Source organism: Microplitis demolitor, chromosome 4 (assembly GCF_026212275.2).
Source record: "Microplitis demolitor isolate Queensland-Clemson2020A chromosome 4, iyMicDemo2.1a, whole genome shotgun sequence".
NCBI classification, from domain to species: domain Eukaryota; kingdom Metazoa; phylum Arthropoda; class Insecta; order Hymenoptera; family Braconidae; genus Microplitis; species Microplitis demolitor.
In genome coordinates, this window is record NC_068548.1 from 7,376,776 (window position 1) to 7,393,109 (window position 16,334).

Genomic DNA, 16,334 nt, shown 5'->3' on the forward strand with positions numbered 1-16,334 from the left:
AACTTTCAGTACCGATAATATTTATATTGATATTTTTCCACTTTATTTAAGTTTCTTTATCAAAATATTATATTTATTTATCTCTTTAATGGTTATGATATTATAAAAATATATTTACCAATACTCTTTATTCAGTGAAAATAAAACAATATTTTTTTATTCATGAAAATTGTTTCATGTCGAAGGCTGTAACTTTAGTCAGAATTGTATGGTAATAAAAAAATTACATTTTACAGCTTCGAGTGCTTTTCAGATGCTTTTAGTTTTTTTTAATGTTTAAATTTTCACTACATCTGTCCATAAAAGAATAAAAAAAATTTGCTCAGTTTTTAATGTTTTTTTTTTTTTTTTTTTTTTTTTTTTTTTTTTTTTTCAACTACTATTTTATTTATTAATATTAAAAAAAACTAATATTCGCGTATAGAAATTTAAAAAATATTTCATAGCTTCAAATGCTAGTAGACCAGTGCAATAGATTCAGTGGTTTTTATAGCCGGAATTTTAAATATAGCAATTTAAATTATTTAAGGCAAGTGGGAACATTTTCATCTATCTTTTAAATATATTATTTTAAAAAATTTTGAAAAAAAAAAAAAAAAAAATTGTCTTAATGAACATTTTGCTCAGAGCCGTTCCCTAAAAGTAAAGACTTAAAGCTCGAAAAAAAATTTTTATCTTTTAAAACTCAAACTAACATTATATTCACAGTTAAAATAATTTTTTAATGGAACTGAAATAAGAAAACAAAAATGGTTATCTTAAATTTATGAGTATATTTTTAGTTGGACTTTCTATAGAGTTAAACTTGTTTTCTTATACCCATAATTCCTTACTAAACGGGTGTTTACACTCAATTTTCGTGCCAGAAGCGCATTATGTACAGCAAACAAACGAAATTGTGCATCACTTTGCCCTCATAAACTTTTCCCAACCTTTTTTATCATATTTACCCTTTTACGTATTTTCATTTCTATCCCATTTCCAACAAAACTTCATCAAGTATATCTTTTAGCCTCTTTCCACCCTTATACTCCTACCCCTGACCTTACCATTCCATAAACTTCTCAACTACCAACTATCAACAAATTAAACTCATTTATATTTCCATAATAATTCCATTTTAAATAACTAATATTATTGTTTTAATAAATTATTTAATTATTACCTTCAATTTAATATTTACTTCTACATTATCATCCCCATTCCTATCCCCATACCCACCCCTATCTCTATCAGTTTTAATGATTAATAAACATTGCGTTTTATCAACGTATACTCCGTCGTTATTTTTTTAATTAAATACAACCAAAATAAAATATGTACCGACAAAAAATAATATTTACTGTTATAAGTATTGTCGAATAAAATGTTATTTAAATTAGTCTTTAAGGCAATTCAAACGATATTGCCACCTGTTTGCGTGCACCTGTTACTGCTAAATCGATTGTAATAAGCCTGAAAAGATTCATTCGATCCTGCGCGTAAATACTTGAACAAATTATACCACCTAAATTTACCATTTTTTATTTTTTAAAAAAAATTATAGTAAAAAAAAGTCTATTTGGCAACCGAAATGGAAATACATTTCTTAATATTTACTTTAAAGTTTTGAGAAAAGATTTAACTAAAAAGAAATTTTTTAAAAGATGAAACGAAATTAATTATTACATCTTGAATTGAGATGTAAAAATTTTAATTGTTATCTCGACTAGAATTTTTCATAAGGGCCTGACGAGGTCCTTATCAGGTTAACTTTATTTTAAATAAGGTTCAGTAATTATTTAAAAAAAAAATATTAAATTGCGAAAAAAAAATAAGAGAATTTTAATTCGATCGGGAATGTTATTTATTGTATTAAAAGCATTAATTAGAGGAAGTGAACATGTTTTTAACTTCCCGCTAAGAAAATCGATGATTTTCAAAAATTTCAGGAAGTTATTGTTTTCACTCCGATTTGCGAAAATCGAAATTCTAACAGATGTCGACGTTTTGAGGTTCTAGGAAGCTATTCTGACTAAATTCAAGATGATTTCTGAACGTATACATATATGTATGTACGTACGCATGTAAATATTCTGTAACTTTTGAGCGGATGAACCGATTTTGATCGTCGAAGTGTCATTCGACGCGGCTTTTTATTTACCATAAGCACTGAGAATTTGTGCTTAATCGGTAGAATACGTTCAGAATTATTTCAAAAATAAAATTTTCTCAAAAATGTTTTTTTTTTGAATAACTTTTAATTCGCTCGATGGATTGATTCCAAAATCTAATTATCTCTAAAACTTTGTAAGCCGCGTCAAATGCTACCTCAACCATCAAAACCGGTTTATTCGTTCAAGAGAAACCGTTAACGAAAGAATTAAAAAAAATTTTTTTTTTTAGTTTTTTTTGAAATTTCTCAAAAACGTCTTGATAAATCAATTTTAAAATTTGATCCGCTCTAGAACTCAATAAAACGTGTCGATAACCACCTCAATCGTCTCAATCGGTAAATTCGTTCGAGAGATATCGTTGTAGCAAAGATGGTAAAAAACGTTATTTTTCGAAAACAAAGGCATACAAAAGTATTTTCGAGCTCGAAAATGTATTCTCAACAATGATTTCAAGCTCAAGGAGCTCGGAAGCAGCAGGAAGTTTTGGGGCTGGTCCGCAGGGTCAACTAACCGACCGATTTTTTATTGATTAAAAAATCCCGATGACCGATGGGCTCGAACCTGCGTCCTTACGATCCAAAGTCCTTTATGCTATCCACTGCGCTGACATACATATGTGATCTTGTAAGTGTAAATATTATATTCATTATGATGTCAAAGAATAACTGATGAAGAAGTAAAAAAATCCGTGCTGCAAAGATTGACGTGATTTTTATATAATATTCATTTGTACTTTGTTTAATTTTTAGCCTGTAAATAAAATATTTAAAGGGACTGGAAAACTTTTTAGCCAAACTTAACTACTGGGCCTGTATTACTTGAGCCAAGTAATATCTCAGTAATCTTTTGGCTGTTTAGAAAAAATCCTTATAAGAAATTGTGATGAAACTCAATTTTAATGAATCAAACTGAATTCACTAACTTTCTTTTTTTTTAATCTTAAATTTTCACAGCAAAACGTTAAAAAAAAATATCAAAATCTATGGGACGACTAATTGACAAAGTAGAGATTTGGATAAAGTATAAATTGGTAAATTCTGGTGAAATTATTTGTAAATAATAGCAGGACTTATGAACATAAATAACTTTAGTGGAATGAGTGTGAGTTGGAGTGGGAAAGGATGGAAGAACGTTAATTTTAGCCGTTTAAACTAGTTGGTGAAATACGTGCGTGATGTACGATTGTACAATCGTTTTAATCACCATTAATGATTTAAACAATTCCCTTGTAGGCAATGGTAAGCATATATTTATATATACACATATAGAGCTAGATACGCACAAATAAATAAATAAATATATATATATATATATATATTTCTATATATTGAAGGTATTTGGCGGTGTAGTGCATATCCGCATTCAATTACAAAATGTCCACATACTGCCGTCCATTAACGCAGACTTTATTTATGTGCATAAAATAACGCAATCGTGAATACAATCAGACAAAAAGTTATTCTCTATTAACTCTCTGAAATAGCATTGCTACACAATTTATAAAAGGCATCACTATTGCTCTGCTCGACTACTCCCGCGTTTAAATTAAATACTGGCTGTTTTTCACTACCCTTTATAACACATCATCAATTTATATTGATTTTACCATACCTCGATCCAAAGAGTACATAAATTATTTACACATTTTATAAATGTTATAATTAAAAGTTAACATTGATACATATTAATCAATCTCAATCTTATAAATTTAATTTTTGATTTACATTATTATAATTTTTAAATTAAATTGGGCTTATGTTATTAGAATTTTTAAAAATTCAAAGAGATTTATTTATTGCACAACTCATTTGCGAAGCAATGAGATGTGTTCTACTTACGCTTTTTAACTTCCCGCTAAGAAAATCGATAATTTTCAAAAAATTCGAGAAGTTATTGTTTTCACCCCGATTTGCGAAAATCGAAATTTCATCAGATGTCGACGTTTTGAGGTCGTAGAAAGCTATTCTGACTATTTTCAGAATGATGTTCGAGTGTCCGTATGTGTATGTGTGTGTGTGGATGTGAACGCTCTACAACTTTTTAACTAATGAACCGATTTCAATTGTTAAGATGGCAATCGAAAGAGCTTGTTGACCATCAACTTTCCTGAAAATTTCAGACCATTTGATCAAGGAGACTCGAAAACATTTGCGAATTATGGAGAAAAAATTATTTTTTTTTTTATTTCTCCGAAACAGCTCGAACAATCCACTTAAAAATCTAATCAGCTCTAGAACTTGATAAAACGCGTCGATCGCCGTCACAACCATTTCAATCGGTTAATGCATTCGAGAGATATCGTTGGAGAAAGAAATGGTAAAAAACGGTTTTTTTCGAATATCTTTTAAACCGCTGGACCGATCATTTTCAAATTTTATTCAGCTATAGAATTCAAGAAAACGCACAGATTGCAACCTTAAACGTCAAAATCGGTTAATTAGTTCGAAAGATCTCGGCACTGAAAAGTTAAAAAAAATAACGAAATTTTTTTTTCCGGATAAATAAAAATATAATGTACTAAAATGTGTCTGAAATCATACCAACTCTTCTTCTTTATAGTCTTTTTCGATCATCGTATAATGTCATCTAACTTGTTTTAAAATCAAGGCATACAAAAGTATTTTCGAGCTTGAAAATATATTTACAACAATATTTTTGAACTTAAGGAGCTCGAAAATAGCGGGAAGTTTTGAGGATGGCCCGCAGGGTCAATCGATAGACCAATTTTTTTTTTTCATAAGAAAGGTCTTCTAAAATTTTTATGTAAAAATAAAAATAAAAATTTTAATGTTTGATAATTTAATTAAATATCAGATATAAATAAAAAAAATAATAAAATCTGTTTATTAAAAATTTTTTAATAAATAATTTAGATAGTATAGAAGTTGTTATTTATTTACACGGCACAATGTGAATAGTAATAACGAGTAAAAAAAAATTTTTTTATATTATCAATAAAGTGAAAAAATTTGAATAGTGACATATACGAGGTTGTAATATTTTTCTCGTTCATTGTTTGGCAACATCGTCATGGCAACTTTAGCGCGCTTGCGTTTAGGTGTAGTGGGTACTAGACATCAGTGTAGCACAGTTTGGCTTGTATATTCGACAACAATACGAATTCATTTCACGTCGTATGCCAATGTATTACTTCAACTCACGACGTGTACGAGAACCAATATTTCCATCGTAATACGCCAACAGATTTTTTTTTTAATCTTCTGCTTATATTAAAAATAGTAAAATAACTAGTGAAAACAAAAAAAAAACAACTAATAATTCGACGCAAGTATATGAAATATTTTCAATAACGTCCAATATATATTTTTATTTTGTTCTCCAAGATAAGTAATTACTAAAAACTATTGATATTTATTTTAAATAATAATTTAAAATTTTAATTTTCAATGACCATGAACTTGATTACAGAACTTGAAAAATAATTAAGTAAGAATAATGACAATCGATTTGTATTATTTGCCGCCAAGTCCACCCTCACGTGCGGTTATATTGTTAGCCAAAGCACTTGGTATTCATTTAAATTTAAAAGTTATTGATGTTTCTAAAGGCGAGCAACTTAGCCCAGAATTTATTAAGGTAACTTTTCATATATATTTTATCTTTTTATACACTTGGGGTTATGATCTCGAGATTTTTGGATACTGACATTTTTATTTTATTTTTACTCAGACTGTTATTCATAAATTTTAATGAATTTTTTTTTAAACGACCCCCCGGTAGCTTAAGAATGACGATTACATTATTTATTGCTATCTATTTATTCATATAGAAAAAAAAATTAAAAAAAAAAAATCGCTAAAATTCTAAAATAAAATTTTCACAAATATCATACAATAACTATTCTTGTCATATCTTTTACGAACACTTTTTTTTAATAATTTCGTTTTCAGTATATTTATTTCTGACCTTCGGCATATCGATTAAAGAAAAAAAAATTCCTTGAAATTAAATTATTTTAATCCAAGTAATGACCACAAAAAAATGTAGTCATGCTATAACCAGCTCTGTGAACCTGGCGATTAAAACCTTTAAATTTTTAACCAAAAATTCTTAGGATCGAGTGTACTAGATAGATACCAAATCGTACCACGTATTTTTTTCTGAAAAACAATCGACAGCAACTATGAATTAGCGTATGGACTCGATTGTACTACCCTTGATTTTATCTGAATATTAGAATTTTTGGAAAAAGTTCTAAGGCAACTGATGGAAGTTCCTTGCAATCGATCGAGATTGTTAAAATTGGTATCAATCTATTCTAATTTGTTAGTAGCCCATTGTACCATTTTCGAATAGTATTTAGAGAACGCCCTACTAGAAAAATACATAAGGTTCACTGTAAAAATGACAGTGTTTTCTGTCTGAATTCTTATAGCCGATATCAATCTATTGTACTCTGTTAGTATTCAATTGTATCGCTCTAAAATGCTAGATATAGCGAACGTCCTAATAAAAAATAAAAAAACGTAAGTGCCATTGTAATTATTTCTTTCCTTTTTATCTAGATCCTTGTATTCGCTATCATTTGATTTTGTACTTTGTCAGTACCCAATTGTATCATTCAAATAATAGTAAAAGATTGCCCTTATGAGAAACAAATGCATAAGGGCCATTGTAAAAATTTCATTCTCTTTTATCGAAAACATTGTACTCGCTATCAACTCATTATTCTTCGTTAATACTCAATTTTACCACTTCCAAATAATATTTAGAGAACGTCCTGCTAGAAAAATTCATAAGGGCCACCGTACAAATTTCATTGTTTTCTGTCTAATTCCTTGTATCCGCTGTCAATCGATTGCACTCCGTTAGTACCCAATTGTACTACTCTAAAATACTAGTTTAAGAACGTCTTACGAAGAAAAAAAACGTAAGGACCATTATAAAAATTTTATTGCTTGTCATCTAAATACTTGTACACGTTACCAATCGATTGTACTTCGTCAATACCAATTGTACCACACTTAAATGTTCTCTTTTTTCGTTTTCTCATTTTAATGATCCCGATCGATTGCAAAGACCTTCCATCAGCAGCCTTACCACTTTTTCTAAAAATTCTAATATTCAGATAAAAATCAAGGACAGTACAATCGAGTCTACATGGAAAGAAAATTATGGGAAGTGTTCCAATGCATTATAGGAATAGTTCCCATAATGGTATAAGAATTGTAGCCATACTATTATAGGGATGGTTCCTATATATTATGGGAAGTATTCCCATATCATTATGGGAATAGTTCCCATAATGGTATGGGAAGTATTCCTATAATATTATGGGAACTATTCCCACAATGTTATGGGAACCATCCCTATAATATCATTAAAATTTTGTTTTGCAAAATAGTGTAGAAATTTTTTCAAAGTTTGAGATTTTATCGAAATTTAAATTTTTATTTCCAAAATTTGAATTGTCTTGAATGTTCTGCGCTGACAAAAAATTTCTGTTAAAAATTTTGATGTTTTTTGCCGAATACGAATTTTTTTTTTTCAATGTTTGAATTTTTGTTTTTATGTTTAATAATATTTCTGTATATTGTAGAAGTGATTTCCACACTTTTCTTTAAATTAATATTTTTATGATATTATAGGAATGATTCCCATAATGGTATAGGAACGATTCCCACACGGAAAAAATTTTTTGATAAAAATTACTCTGCGTTTTCGAATAATCCTGGGCCATTGCAAAAAATTGGTATTTTTTGTGATAAATCAGAATTTTTTATTTAAATATTAACATTGCTAGACTGTATTATTGCGACAACTGACATGTTACGCACACAAACGTAGGCTTGGAAAAAAAGACGATCTCTGTATCTCTCTATAACTTAATATTTATTTTAAAATTAAAAAAAAAAATTGTATCTTTACTTTTTCAACACAATATGAGTAATTTTTTTTTTTTTTTTCATTCTTTATCAAAATATTTATATTAATTCATATTCTAAGGCAATTAGATGGTTTTTAAATTTATTATAGAAATTTCAGCCTATTCATTGCAATTTTGATTATAATTCAATATAAATTTTATGAATTGAATCATCAACTTTTTATCATAACCGACGAGTACAAATTGAACTAGAGAGAATTTATTTAGACAGCCGCTAGGTGTAATTTTTACTCGTAAGTATGAGTAAAAATTAATCTGATTGATTTTTACTTACTGAGAGAGTAAAATTTTGTAACTCAAGAGTAAAAAGCCGTAATGGCCCAAGATTACTCGATTTAGAGTAATTATTAGAATAAATAACATGGCAATATTCATACGAAAATTTCCTATAGTACTATGGGAATCGTTCCCATACTATTGTAGGAACCATTCTTATAAAGTTATAGGAACCATTCCTATAATTATAAAGACCATTTCTATAATGGCATCGGTAACATTCCTGTAATTGTAGGAACTATTCCTATAATTATGGGAAACACTCCTATAATTATAGGAAATGCTCCCATAATGTATGGTCATTATTCCTATACTGGTATAGGAAATAATTGCACAAAATTATGGGAACCATCCCCATAATTTTCTTTCCGTGTATATGCTAATTCATGGTTGTCGATTGTTTTTTAGAAAAAATGTTTTTTTTTATTTTAGCTCTTTTATGGGCTCATCTTATCACTATATCATTTCGAGTTCAAACGAAAAAATCAGTGGTACAATTAGGTTCACTACAATCTATTCCCAGAATTTTCCGTCCAAAATTCAAAGGTCGATTGTCAGGTTCATAGAGCTGCTAAAACTTTATGTGTACATAACTTAGCAAAAGTTTTTTATTTAAATTAACAGATAAATCCACAGCATACTCTTCCCACAATTGATGACAATGGATTTATATTAACTGAAAGGTAATTTTAATTAAAAAAAATCAATATATAAAGTAAATAAAAAAACTAATTGTTTTAGCCGTGCAATTATGGGTTACCTCGTGGACAAATACGCTAAGAATGATTCTCTGTATCCAAAGGATCCCAAACAGAAAGGAATTGTCGACGAGAGATTATACTTTGACTTAACGAGGCTCTACTATAATATTTTTAACGCTTATGTAATTTAAAAAAAATTGATTTAACTTTAAAACTGAGTATAGTTTTACGTTGTTTTTTCTTCCTTTACAGATTTTTGTCACTTTTGGAATGTCAAAGGTCGTAGACGAAGACAAAGTAAAGCAAATAGAGCGTGCTTTTGAAATGTTAAACATTTATTTAGGAACAAGTGAGTTTGTTGCCGGCGAAAATTTAACAATCGCTGATTTCTCGATTGTCATAAGCGTTGACCTTGCCGAGGTATGCCAGTTTAACGTGTGCCTTAAATATGAAAAGTCCAAATAAAATAGCGTAAAATTTTAATTAAATTTAAAAAAAAATTTCAGATATTTGGGTTTGACATAACAGCTTACGATAATGTAGTCTCCTGGTACGAGCGTTGCAAAGAAGCTCTTGAAAAATACGAATACGAACAAGTTAATGCTCCGGCTCAATTACTAGGCGAGTGGTTTCAAGCCAATTTGGAAGCTGTTTAACTTCCTTTTAATTTCCCACTCTGTACTCAATTTTACTCACTACTACCAACACTACCAACACTCCCATACAACTATTATCTAGATCAATATTCCCAATTAATGTTATATCTGTTCACCAATCACTTGTAAGCGCAACTGATACCTACATAATAACTAATTAAATTTAACTACTTCTAGTATATACTACCTAATAAATTTATCCTACTATCTGAAATAAAAAAATATTATTAATTCAACAAAAATCTCTATTATTTAATATCAAAGAGAATTTAATTCAAAGATTTCTTTGTAATGTTTATCCTACCGTTAACGAGGTTATTAAAAATAGAATTAAGAAATTTAATGGTTGATGCACACTCAATACTTTTAAATTTAATTCAACCGGATATTCAATTATATTTTTATTATTTTACATTCTGAAAACACAAGTCAAGTAGAAATAGGTGTTGCCATTTTTATTTTATGGGTGTCTCACATTTATCGGAATTCTGAAAATTATGATTAATTATTTTTTTTTTTTTGTAATTTTTTCATTTTAAAAAAAATTAAATACTTCCACCGAGAAAAAAAATTTATTCTTTTAAAGATAGCTGTCCGGTCTGTGAAAAAAAAAAAATAATAATTTTAACGCATTGCATTAGACAGGACCTTTCAAATTTCACTCTCCAGTTGAGCAGAAGCATTTTGTAGAAGGGTATTTATTGTCGGAAATGCTTGTATCAAGTTCACCCACTGTCAGAAACAGAAGTATATGCCGCAGTATCAGTTATAAATTTTACCTAGGAATTTCTAGTATTTTTTTTTATATAAAACTTGCTAAATAAAATTTATAAAACTTTAAGATAATTAAAAATATAAATTTATCGCGATGCAATTATTTAAAAATTATTTTTTAATTATCCTAAAGAGCCAGAAACGCTTGACAATTATTATTTTTTTTAGTGCACTACGGTTTTTTTTTTATTTGAGATGCGAATCCATTAGGTAGACGTTCCAAGGACGTAAACAGTCATATTCCTTTCCTTCACCTCCTGTCTCCCTGCGTCTACTCAACGTCGTTCATGATGGTATAATACTAAGCGGTTTCACAATCCCAAGCCATTCGGAAGATTGCTCAACAATGACATGGCATAAAAACGACAGTGTACTAAAAAAAAAAATTATAAAGAAAAGAGGGAAAATAAAAAGTATAATGCAACAAAAATTATAAACGAAATGGAATCAAGAAAGAAAGACATTTCTCTTCTATCCCGGACGTGTAAAGACAGTGAAATGGAAAAATGGTAAAAACAATTGCAAATAAAACCTTAAGTACCTCCATATACATTTTACTGTTATTTCTTTGATAATTCATTTATTACGATCGTTTAATTTATTCCACAATCATTTTTTTTTCTTGCCAATCTTCATATTAAAATATTCTGTATAATAAAAAAGACATGGAATGGGTGTAAAGCCAAACTATTTGCAGCGTAATTAGCAGATTGTAAGATTGAAATATAATCATTTAACGCAACAATTTAACCGGGTCAAAAATAAAACTTTATTCAGGCTCGCTTCGACTTATTTTCTTTTGAAGTTATCGATTTGCCGACGACTTTTCGATAAGATCTCGACTTTTTTGACTTAAATTTCATTTTTTTCAACTTTTTGAACTTTTTTTGTCTTAATTTCAACTTGTTTATATTTTTTGATCTTAGTTTGAACTTATTCGTCTTCACTTCGAGCACGACAATCATTTACCTTACTTTTAACTTGCTAAACCAAGTCGAAAAAAAGTTATTTAGTCGCCTTACTTCGCCTTAATATATCAAAATTATTTCACCTTAGTTTTGACTTCTTCGCTTTATAATTTAAGTCGAATAAGTCTACATCAAGTCAATTTCGACTTGATTTTAACTTTTTTGTCTTAAATCGTGACTAAGTAAGCCAGTTAAGTCGAAACCAAAACGAAAATTCAATGTATTTCATATCTCCGTAAAAAAAAAGTCGAGTTTGTCTTGTGAAAAACGGTTCCAAATTTCGACTTGGTAACCAAGTCTAAATCAAGTTTTATTTTTGACCCGGGTACACTATAATAAATATATTCTCAACTATTATCATATCAGTTATGAGTCTAAAAATTTTATGCAGTAAACTCTACGACCCTTCCCCATTCTTCCGGTTCGACATAGCGTCATAAGGAAAAAAAAAAAATTTTTCGGGACTTTTTTGAATTTCTCCTGCTAGAGGACATCATAATGAATAAGCAACGTATGTATTATGTAATTATTCCTAACAGAAAAACAATTACAGGCTACTCTCCATCGAAATACATAGACAGTGTCATCCTCATCCATACTCATGTGGGTTATAAGTCAAAAAAACATTTTTCTCGAGACATTTTCGAGTTTCTCCTATTAGAGGACATCATAATAAACAAAGAATTATAGTGTGTAGTTATTCCCAACCACAGCAAATATGTGGATTATTTTCATAAAAATATATTCAGAGTTCGATTCTCTTTCATTATTTTCGTGTTGAAATGTTAAAAATCCTATTTTTTCAGTACTTTTCATTGTTTTTTTTTTGTTCCTTTTTTGGTAGAACCGATATGCGAAAGAATCGATCGTGGGTGTAAACACGTCGACAAACTAATATCGACTTCCTTTGCTCTACTCTCTTTGTGTCATGCATACCCGCGGCACTAACACGCGACCAACATTTTTCCGAGTTAAATCGCATACGCGATGTACCTTCCAGACTATGGAAATTCGTGCCAAGCATTTTCAACCCACCTACTTAAACATACAGGCACTCACACTCTTCACTCATGTATATACATATAAATTTTTTTTTTTTAAATCTATATAAATCGACTTAAACAAATATTTAACAATCAATCCAACTTTCAGCATCGCCATCATAAATTTATTATTAATTTTTCATCATATATTCATGTTAAGTTTTTTTTTTTTTTTTTTTTTTTCGCGATAATAAAATGCGTCATTGAGTTGGGGTTTATCTTAGCATATTTACGCGTTTTAATATACTGATAACTCCGGATTGTGTGGGTTATAATGAAAGGATAAGGTGTATCGTGGTGAGATACAAGTATGAACGGAAACTTTTTCTCATACTTAACTGTGCTAGTTAGTTAGTTAGTTAGCCAGTCAGTAAATGTGTCTGTATGTAAGTCTGGACTAGTAGTAGGGGTACTGGTACGGGTTGCCTGCCGCCTTCTGCCTGCCGTTTCTACTTCTATGTATAGTACTACAGCACTATACTACCTTACTTATTTTACTACATTGCCAAGTAGTAATGGCCCCACCATACACCTATTATAAAGTCGTGACTAACTATAATCCCAGTTAGTCGTCCAAGTGCCAGCGTTAGTGAGTGCTCAGTTTGTTTTACAATATTTCTTACTACACCACACAAGTAAGTATATTAACTCATATTTTACCACAATAAGTATTCATTTTTCATGAATTTTTTTACATTATTTAGTAGAAGACCGAGCAAATTAAATTGTCCAAAATTTTTATTTAATACATTTGCAATTCATTATACCGGTGAATTATTTTTATTAAAGCTTTCAAATTTTTTTATTAGAAAATATCGATGATTGTCATAATAAATTCAAAAAGTACTTGTCGAAACTTTTGATAATATAAAAAACTATTGTTACAAGGAGTCGTTATTAAAATAGTGGAGCGAGGTTAAGAGAACGTCACTGCGGTCATTGACGCTTCCCTTGATATGGAATTGTATCATGGATAAATAACTGTAGGAATTTTTTATACAATTAAATATAGAGTAGAATAAAATAGAACAAAAAAAAAAAGAAAGAAAAATTTAAAAAACATTTAAAGAAAAAGTTTAGGTGATGAGATCTTGGAAGGAAGCCATTGAAACGAAATGGTGAAAGTTGCTCAAAAAAGACCAGTTTAAATAAATAGCTGACTCTTTTTCATTCTGCCGTAGACTAGAATGGCTATTGACCTTTACTACACACCCGGAAGTTCGCCTTGCCGAGCAGTACGTTTAGTCGCTGCGGCTTTAGGAGTTGATCTTAATCTTAAACTCCTGAACCTCGCGGGCGGTGAACACCTCAAACCCGAATTTATCAAGGCAAGTATTTTTATTTACTTAATTTTTTTTTTTTGACATTTTCAGAATTTCGCTACAGTTACATACTTTGTATTTAAGTATTTCGCGAAGCTGTGACATTAAATAGTATCTTAAAAGTTAATAGATAAGACGGTATTATAAACTGAGTTTAATATTTCATTTATCTCGACAGCTAAATCCTCAGCACACTGTACCAACTTTGGTTGACAATGGATTTAGTCTTTGGGAAAGGTTATTATTATTTTATTTTGTTATTATAATTATTTAATAAATTTGTTATCATTATCATTGTTTCGAAAACTTCTAATAATTATTAATCCTAATAATTACTAATTTCCAGCCGTGCAATAATGGGATATCTGGTTAATCAATACGGAAAAAATGATTCTCTGTACCCAAAAGACCCCAAGGCACGGGCTATGGTTGATCAAAGACTTTACTACGATATGGGAACAATGTATCCGGCATTTTCTGATTATTACGTGAGTCATTTTAATTATCCACCTCTTTGATTAGTCAACCTCTGTTTACGTTAATTATTACTCTGGCAGTAATTAATTAATTCAAATAATCGTTTTTTTTACTTCTGGAGTATTAATGGAAAAAAAAATTTTGTTAAAATTAAATATTCGCAGCCCCAGTAATGAGCGAAAGAACAAAAATGAACGATAATCCTATAAAGATAAAAAGTGTAATAAGAGTGAATATTAATTAATTAAAAATATAAATATTAACGTGTTTTTGGTTTGGACAGTATCCAATCATATTTGCAGGAGCACCGGAAGATAAATCAAAGTATGACAATATAGCACCGGCCTTTGATTACCTTGATAAATTTTTAGAAGGTCAGAATTACGTTGCCGGTGAACGTTTGACTATTGCTGACCTCGCTTTAATTTGTACTGTTTCAAACTTTGAGGTAATTTTAAATAAATATTCAAATTAGTTTAATTCGTTACGTTTTTTTTTATTTTTAATTAATATTTAATGAATAATTACTTAATGTAACTTGTTTATCTTTCAGTTGATTAAATACGACATAAGTAAATACAAGAATGTCACAAGATGGGTTGAAAAGATTAAATCAGAAGCAGTCAAGTATGACGAAGTGAATGGCGAAGGTCTCAAAGCTTTCCAGTCTTTGATCGATAAACTCTTGAAGAATTAAATTTTATATTACATTTATATAATTACTTCATCCCATTTTCTATTAATACTGTTTTCAAAGTATTACTCACCTCAAATTGAATTTATTTAACACTTTTATTTTGCTCATTTAATATTTTAATAGAAAATTTTTATTAAATTTTGTATACTTGATAATTAAGAATTTATAAACTCTGATAGTTGCACAATAAAAAAAAATGAAATTGCTATCTTATTATTTTTATTTTATTATCAAAAGTTTTTTATATTTAACTCGTTTACTACTAAGTTTACGTAAAAATTTATCAAAATCATTTTTTAAAGAAATTTAATCTTATACGAATTTGTTTGTATAAATTGTTATCATATTATTGATAATTGGAAGTTTAAGTGAATTGAAAATGAATATTTATGATTATTGTTTGAAAAAAAACAATAGTGTGATTTAAATTCATGGGAAAAGTGGATTTTCTTTTCTTTATCTTTTCACTACAAGTACAAAATCGTTGAAAACTTTACAAGTTTATAAAGTAAAAGCCGAATCAAGTAGTCTTCTTATCACTTTAAACGAGTCTGGAATTCAAACAACAATGTTCTCAATTTTCCAGTCCATTTCATATCATCCGTCACATATTATAAAAAAATCACGGAGAAATCTTGAATATTTCTTCCTATATTTAAAAAAAAAAAAAAAAAAAAAAAAAAAGAAAAAATAGTTTATTCAGATAAAAAAGCAGCAGATATTTTTTATAAATTCATAAGATAAAGTAGACTAAAGTAGATAGTATTTTCGTAAGATAAAACCTTAAAGGATCGTTACATATAAAGAAAGACTGAACGAATGCCCTGGAGTATGTATGGTACGGCATTATACTCTATTTGATAGAGCATTATAGGAAAAATGACCGTGGACATATTAAACTTTAGTCTATATTCCAAGTCAAAGCATCTATACCATTCATACCCGATATACCCTCTCAAATAGCTTACATACTGCCACGATATATTCCATTCCTCATATTTACAACATATGTATACATAACATTTCAATGCACCACCACCCAGATCCCTTATGCGTCGATGAATTCACTCGCCACAATAGTACGATATTTCGACATTGTTAACCACCAACCACTAATGCATTTATACGTTAACAAATTACGTTAAAATTGTTCCGACGGCAATATTACAATACGATTCTAAAATCCATTGTTCAGGGTTAATAATTCGAATAAATATTAATTATTTGTATTCATAAATCATACATTTATTTATTTATTTTTATAATTCATTACGTATACAATTTGATTTTAATTCGACTTATTAAATGTATATTTATCACTGACCCATTTTTAACCGTTTCGATTAATAATTAACT

General features: G+C 29.0%; 2 protein-coding genes across 2 annotated transcripts; both read left to right on the top strand.

Moving 5' to 3' along the window:
* The first annotated feature begins 5,430 nt into the window (after positions 1-5,430).
* Positions 5,431-9,773, top strand: LOC103576126 (glutathione S-transferase 1-1-like). Its single transcript, XM_008556179.2, has 6 exons — positions 5,431-5,504; positions 5,586-5,753; positions 8,965-9,023; positions 9,082-9,223; positions 9,294-9,461; positions 9,548-9,773. The coding sequence occupies exons 2-6, from the start codon at positions 5,613-5,615 to the stop codon at positions 9,695-9,697; spliced, it is 660 nt and encodes a 219-aa protein (XP_008554401.1). The 5' UTR covers positions 5,431-5,504; positions 5,586-5,612; the 3' UTR covers positions 9,698-9,773.
* A 3,234-nt stretch (positions 9,774-13,007) lies between these two features.
* Positions 13,008-15,184, top strand: LOC103576127 (glutathione S-transferase D1). The gene is made up of 6 exons (XM_008556180.2): positions 13,008-13,117; positions 13,664-13,810; positions 13,983-14,041; positions 14,151-14,292; positions 14,565-14,729; positions 14,835-15,184. Exons 2-6 carry the CDS (start codon positions 13,670-13,672, stop codon positions 14,976-14,978), a joined length of 651 nt encoding a protein of 216 aa, XP_008554402.1. The 5' UTR covers positions 13,008-13,117; positions 13,664-13,669; the 3' UTR covers positions 14,979-15,184.
* The last annotated feature ends 1,150 nt before the right edge of the window (positions 15,185-16,334 follow it).